General features: G+C 43.0%; 1 protein-coding gene across 1 annotated transcript in view; it reads left to right on the top strand.

The window, feature by feature from the left end:
- The window catches only part of recql (RecQ helicase-like), a 35,432-nt gene extending 29,122 nt beyond the window's left edge, over positions 1-6,310 (top strand). The window contains exons 14-15 of the mRNA XM_083657524.1: positions 1,493-1,629; positions 3,912-6,310. Of these exons, the coding sequence (XP_083513650.1) occupies positions 1,493-1,629; positions 3,912-4,606 (832 nt within the window). The 3' untranslated portion in view covers positions 4,607-6,310. The remainder of the gene's footprint in view (positions 1-1,492; positions 1,630-3,911) is intronic.
- Positions 6,311-6,888: the final 578 nt, after the last annotated feature.

Below are 6,888 nucleotides of genomic sequence, written 5' to 3' on the forward strand. Positions count from 1 at the left end.
TTGCTGTATCAGGATCCAGAGTCACATCCCTGCATATTGCTGGACCCTCTTCAGCTCAGCCTCAAGCAGCTTCTCCATCTCTTTCCTGAGTCTCCTCTCCAGCTGAGCCACAGCTCTCCTCACAGTCCCCTCATATGATGAGCGATGGACCCTGACCTCTGTCCAGTCCTTGGTGTGTGGAGGAGTGTTGAGGGATGGGAAGCTTTGGAGGAGATAGAGGTGGTCTTCAGTGTGTGAGAGCTGCTCATTCTCTTCATCAGCTCAGAGATTTCCTGTTCCACTTCTTTGATGAAGCCTTCAGCTTGATTCTCTGTTGTTTTCTGCTTCTCTTCGATCGTCTCAATGAGCTTAGCCTGGCCTCTCTCCACAGACTGCATCAGAGCAGTGAAGACACACACACTGTCTGCTATCTCTCCGTCTGCATCTTCCTTGCTGAGCTCTACTGACTGACCTCATGAATCTTCAGTTGTCTCTCTTGGATCACCTGCTGAATTTCAACCTCTGTCTTAGGCCTACTACTCACTGACTTTCTGAACTGAGCAGCCATCTCAGATATGAAAGTATTGACCCACAGCTTACGTTTTCTCTTCTGTCAACAACCTCTGTACACATGGGACACTTGCATGGGGGATTAACATCCCAGTGCTGAGTGATAGAGTGTTTGCAGAAGTTGTGTCCACATGGTGTGGAGAGGAGACTAGATCAGTGAACACATCCAGACATATGGAGCAGAGAAACTGCTCTTCAGATAGGAGGGAAGGATTTATGACATCACTGATGACATCACAATTCAGTGGTATGACATCATGTCACTTGCAATTGTGCATTGTGACATCACTGATGATGTCATCAGTGACATCATCAGCATTGTGACATCACTGATGATCTCATCAGCGTGAGATGCCTTTTATAAAAGGGAGCATGTGGGCAATGTTTCTCTGTTTAAATTTTTGTCCCACTGATGATGTCATCAGTGATGTCATAAATCACTGATGATGTCATAAAGTCCGGCATTACTTCCGGGACTTTATGACATCACTGATGACATCATCAGTGATGTCACAATGCCGGACTTTATGAGAGCAATAAGAGCAATTGTGATGTCATCAGTGATACGAAGTTGTAACATCATCAGTGATGTCATAAGAGCAGGTGAGCCCGCTGTGCGGGCTGCAGGGAGGGTGAGGGAGCAAGTGAGCCCGCACAGCGGTCGAGCGTGGCTGAGCTGCGTATGCGAGCTGCAGGGCCAGCTCGGCGAGCAGGAATCGAGTGTGCATAGCGCGCGAGATGCCTAGTTTGTTAAAAGTTAGAAACATGAGCCCTTTAAATACACAATTGTATTCACTTTATTTTGTGATAACAAGCTAGATGGGGAACAATTTAAACTCTGGGCTGACTATAGCCAGCTAAATGGCTGAAATGTAATAACTCAGTTTCTCAGGTTTGTGATTTTTCTCCATCTGCACTGTTGGGTTTTGTCTCTTGGCCTCAGTGAGGAATTCAGCTTCACGCCGTACACCACCTACTTCTACCTGAAGGTGGGCCACAAAGCTCCTCTGCTGAAGAACCAGGCTCATACGCTCACCATGAAGATAAGGAAGACAGGGCTTGGGTCTGCTCCTGTGGTGAGTAACACGCACTAGAGCCTGACTGATACTGGATTTTTGGGGCCGATTATTTGAGGGTCATATCGCCCACCCCTATTGCTCAGGCCATTCGATATGAATTCAGTAAAGAAAAGGCCAAACCCCACTTGGTTCATTAAAAAACTAAAGCAAAACAAAAACAAATCACAAAATTGACTTTCTGTTTAAACCAGTGGTTCTCAACATTTGAACATTTTGAGAATTTCTCTGTCTTTCCTCCATGTCACTTTCAAATGTCGCCACACATTTTCTAAATGTCTCAAACAAACGTGTCAAGGTGAGCAAATTTTGTCTCGGGGTTGAAGACCTTGATGATGTGTGACTTAGCAGTGTGACTCGCATCATTCAGTCTCTGCAAACAACGCTATTCCCACATAGTGATTATTGTGATTTGTTTTAATTTCCAGGGCTTTTTAGAAGCCATAATGATATTTAACTAAAACCACCACACACCACTGCTGATCATTAGTACTCTAACCTAATAAGTAGATTGAATCATTGCACTTCATGTAGAGCCATTACTACTCTGCACATCAAAATACTGATTTGTTCTCTGTTTTGACACTTAATTTGTTTCATACCCTCTTTTCTCCCAACTTCTCGTAATGGCCAGATTTAACATGTATCCTTCAGTTCACATCTGGATGTCAGCTAAATTTTCGGTCGTCTTGTCCCCATGTCCCGAAAGCAGTGGCGTTAGCTTGAGTGTTGGTTTTGTCTTCACCAATCACCAGGCACTTTGCCAATGTGCGGTGCAATGTTCCAAAAACACCTATTCTGTTCACCAAGAAATAGTACTGTTCACAATATTTCTGTTGGTCCACATTGTTCTGTTGGTTAGAGTTTTAGATGTTGTGGTTTTGCTTGTGAGATCTACGTTTTCTCCTTGTTCCATTCCAGTTGCTTCAATTCAGGGAGATATTGTAGTTTAGGAATGTTTCATATTTGGATATTTCTATTGTGATAAATAATGAGGATGATATAATTTCTAAGCAATAAGGACATGAGATTAATTGTTGTTATATTTACATTTTCTAGCTGTGACAGGTCACCACAACTAAATGAATGTGAACAGTTAATTTGAAGAGTATTCCAGACAGTAATGGAATTTGATCAGTTCATTGGCAAAGCCATGGAATATTGAGGAATCTTGCAAGCGGGCCACTGTTGGAATCAAAAGAGGTTATTACCTTTGCCAAAAAGTGTTGCTCAGGTTGTTTTACATGCTGATTGCTTTAGATCAGTGATATTCAACCCGAGGCTCTAGCCACATGCGGCTCCTTTATGGGTAGTTGTGGCTCTTTTAAGTCCTAAAATAAATAAATAAAAATCTAAAACAAATAAAGGGAGGAAAGGGATTTTTTGGGATTGTGGTTCTTGCAAAGATTCTTTCTTCTTGGAAGATACTTGACATTCTCTCGTCCAGACTTTCCCCATATTCTTCCGCCTGGTATTTCCTCCTCCCACTCTGTGCAGGTCTAGAAGAGTTAGACCCTCTCAGGTAAAATACTGTTGTTGATGACCTACAGGTAAAACCCTCTGGTGCGACTGGCCAGGGAAAATCCAAATCCAAAGGGGAGAGAGCAGTTCAAAGTGCTGGAGACTCCCCTGTTGCCAAGAAAGTCAAGACAGACCATTAGCCCCCCTCCCCCTCCCACCCAGAAGATGAATTGACAAAGTACAGTTCCCATATTCTTTGTTGCATTCACTACTGCATCTGTTGGCATGGCATTGTCCGGGCAATTACAGATTCATCTGAAACTGGGATTAGGCCACTGTCTGAATGTTAAAGTTGGATTGATAGCCATTGATTTATTTTATTTTATTTTATTTTTGTTATCTAATGGAAATGCTTTTATAATTTGTGAAATATCATGCATGATGCGATCTAATAATTGCATCCTAACCAGCGCTTTGTAAAATTAACATCACTCATGGTCTCCCTCTGGTCCCATTCTCCTTGTTCTGGAGCATGCTTTCACTAACCCTGCATCACACTAACTGGCTCCACTAACATGGTCGTTTTATCATCAAGTATATAGAGAGGTTGGCCAAATTGTACATTATGGATTCCTATTGCCTACCAGCTATTTATGATTATTTTCTTTTAGCAATAATAATAATAATTTGTAAACTGTAATGGCCATTATCTCTTTATATGCACATGCCTCTGGGTTCTTCCATGCATTGCTGATGTTTGAATGCATCACCTTCATCCTATTGGCCACTGACACTAGTCTTTACGGTTACAGACGGACACATCAGCTGTTGAAGCCAACGAGGAAGAGGTTGATATTTCCTTCAACCCTGTTGACATGGACAGCAGCAGTCCTCTACCGCCAAAACACAAACTAATAAAGGAACAAAGGAACCTGGCCAGAAAGCAAGACCCAAACCCAGTCGGCCAAACGGAGAGAGGTCAAAAGAGACGAACAGACAAACAGATGGCCAGACATGGAGAGGATGAAGAGGACAAGAGAAAAACCATCTTGCCTCAACATGTAGTTGAGGTGGATGTTGAGATTAATATAATAGAAAATGTAGCTGTTGACCATTTTGAAAAAACGCCTCCAGCTAAACCTAGTTCCAAACGAAAATCCACCACCCCTCAGAGACTGAGAAGGAAACCCTGTGCAGCGGCAGAAGTTCCCACATCTCCCCCTGCTGCCAGCACTGCCCACCAGAAGCCGGCCCTGGTTAGCTCTCCATCCCAGGCCTCCATCATCTCTGAGACCGCAGTGGAGGAGCTCTGCGACCTCAGGAATTACTACAGCAAACAGCTAAGAAGAATAAACTACATTTCCCACGAATGCTTGGGGCAGCCCTCAGAGCCAGGGGTGTTAGCATGTATCAGGGAGCCCCTGAGGAGCCTCCGTCTGCCCCGCGGTGTGGCTATCGCCCAGACGGCCCGCAGCCTGTGGACACGGGTCAGCGGCCGGAGGAAGCTGGTCCACAGGTGATATCAACTGTTTGAACAGAACTCGAGTCAGGGGGAAATTACCTACAGCCATCGAATTGGCAAGAAAAACTTTACCTACATGTCAGTTGCTCTTGACGATGAGGATGAAAATATATCTGTTTGGAATAATACAGAACCTCAGAAAGCAGTTTTATCTGCTATTTAGACGCTGCAGTAGTTTGCTGAAAGAAAAAGTAATCTTTCCTATTAAATGCCCTTCACATGTCACACCGGCGGATAGACCCAAATCAAAATAAGCGGATTGGAAGCATCTAACTTGTGCAACATCAAAAATGTATTAAAGTGCATACTGAGCAGGTGAACATGCAGTATAAACATGCAGGTTATGCAATGCATTGCCATTTTCTCTGCAGTCTGCATGCTTCCAAACCCTTTATCTTGATTGTATCCTCCTGCTATTTTGGAAGCCCTTTTTCATCCCACAGGTTTTTGATTTGATCAAAGGAATCTACCCCATTTCTCTCGCCTGCTGTGTTGCCAATTATATCAATCAGTCAATTATATCATTCGACTTGGCTGACCTAAATCCTATCCCTGGATGGATCTGGCTCATCTGATGTTTCCCCCTCACACAGTTCAGGTTTTTCAAATAAAGAGCTCAGCAAAGTCATCTATCAACCTGGAACTTCTAGCCTCTTAGCAAAGCCCTCACTTGTGTTCTCTCTCTCAAGTGCCTCCTTTGTCCCTCTTTGTAAATGAGTCACGGGTGAAAACATGGATATTAAGAGCAAGTTAAAGTGAGACCTGGTGTATAAAACGGGGTGTCAGCACTATGCTGGCAGACAGGGGGCGTTGTACTGCTCATTCCCATGTCTTGAATAGTTTGGAGATTGCTTTACCTTGTGGAAAGACCGGCTTTAGGTGAATATGGCCTAGTTTACAGTTATATTGTTTATTGTCCTGCCACTGTTGCTTCAAATCCAGCTAAGAATGTGTAAGAACCCTTTATCTAGCCTGCTCTGATAGTTCCTTTATTTTTTCACTTGCACAATGTTATTTGGTATTGCCTTATTTTACATGGTTTTTATGGGCACAACAGGAATATTCAGAAATCTGTTCTCTGTTTGTTCTATTCCCTGTTACTGTGTGTTATATTCCCTCTTACTGTTTGTTCTAGTCCCTGTTACTGTTCTATTCCCTGTTACTGTTTGTTCTATTCCCTGTTACTGTTTGCCAAAGTTTTTGGCACTTAATGAATTATTTTGTATGTGTTAATTGCAATTGTGTATTTTATTATTAATCAACAATTAACAATTAACTCCCTGTGTGCATTAAGGCAATGCAATATTACTTACCATTTTTTATGTTGGATCATTGCCAACCTTGTACACACTTGGGAATTTGCTTGTTTTGGTGAATATGGCCTACTTTACAGTTATACTGTCCAGCCACTGTTTCTTCAAATCCAGCTAAGAATGTGTAAGAACCTTTTATCTAGCCTCCTGATAGTTCATTTATTTTTTTCACTTGCACAATGGTTTTTATGGGCACAACAGGAATGTTCAGAAAACGGTTATCTGACTATATTGTTCTATTCCCTGTTACTGTTTGCCAACGTTTTTGGCACTTAACACGTTCACTGCCAACGACGTATTACTCCGTCAAAAAAAATCCAACGGTTCACTGCCAATGACGTATTACTCCGTCAAAAAAAAGATTTTTTTTTTTTTGACCGTGGGATGTGCATCTAACCCTTTTACATCTCTTATATAATTATTGGAGCCACCGAACGTTTACAACCCATTCCACCGACCCACTAAGTGGCGACAGTGCTCTCCTGACTAGAGGAAGGCAAGCAAAAAGCAGTGTGATCAAGCCATTCTCATGAAAATGGATTGGCGAAAACGCTTTCGTTTTCGCGCTGATTGCTGGCGGTGCGGGATTGCAAATTTGCATAATAGATTACGGGTGGAACACACTTTGAAACACGCAGCATAAATATGACCAGAATCGCAAAAGCTTCATCAAAGCTCTCAACCAAAACTCCAAGTAACGAGCGAGTCCATCCAGACTTCCTCAAAGAGCGGCCGCGCAGACAGGCACAGCAGCAGCAAAGCAATGAGCCTGGTGACGCGAGGTTACAGCAGCAGCAACGAGCTTGTGACACGGCCGCTGCAGCCAAGAAGACACACACGGAGGGAGGAGTTGGAAGCAGAGGGGGGTTTCCTGCTGTTATGGAGGAAATTACTGTTCAAAACTATTGTTTAGATGTCTGACGTCTTACTGATGCCAAAAATGAATGGTTAAAGTGACTGTTCTATC

This window comes from Poromitra crassiceps (assembly GCF_964638095.1).
Source record: "Poromitra crassiceps genome assembly, chromosome: 2".
NCBI classification, from domain to species: Eukaryota; Metazoa; Chordata; class Actinopteri; order Beryciformes; family Melamphaidae; genus Poromitra; species Poromitra crassiceps.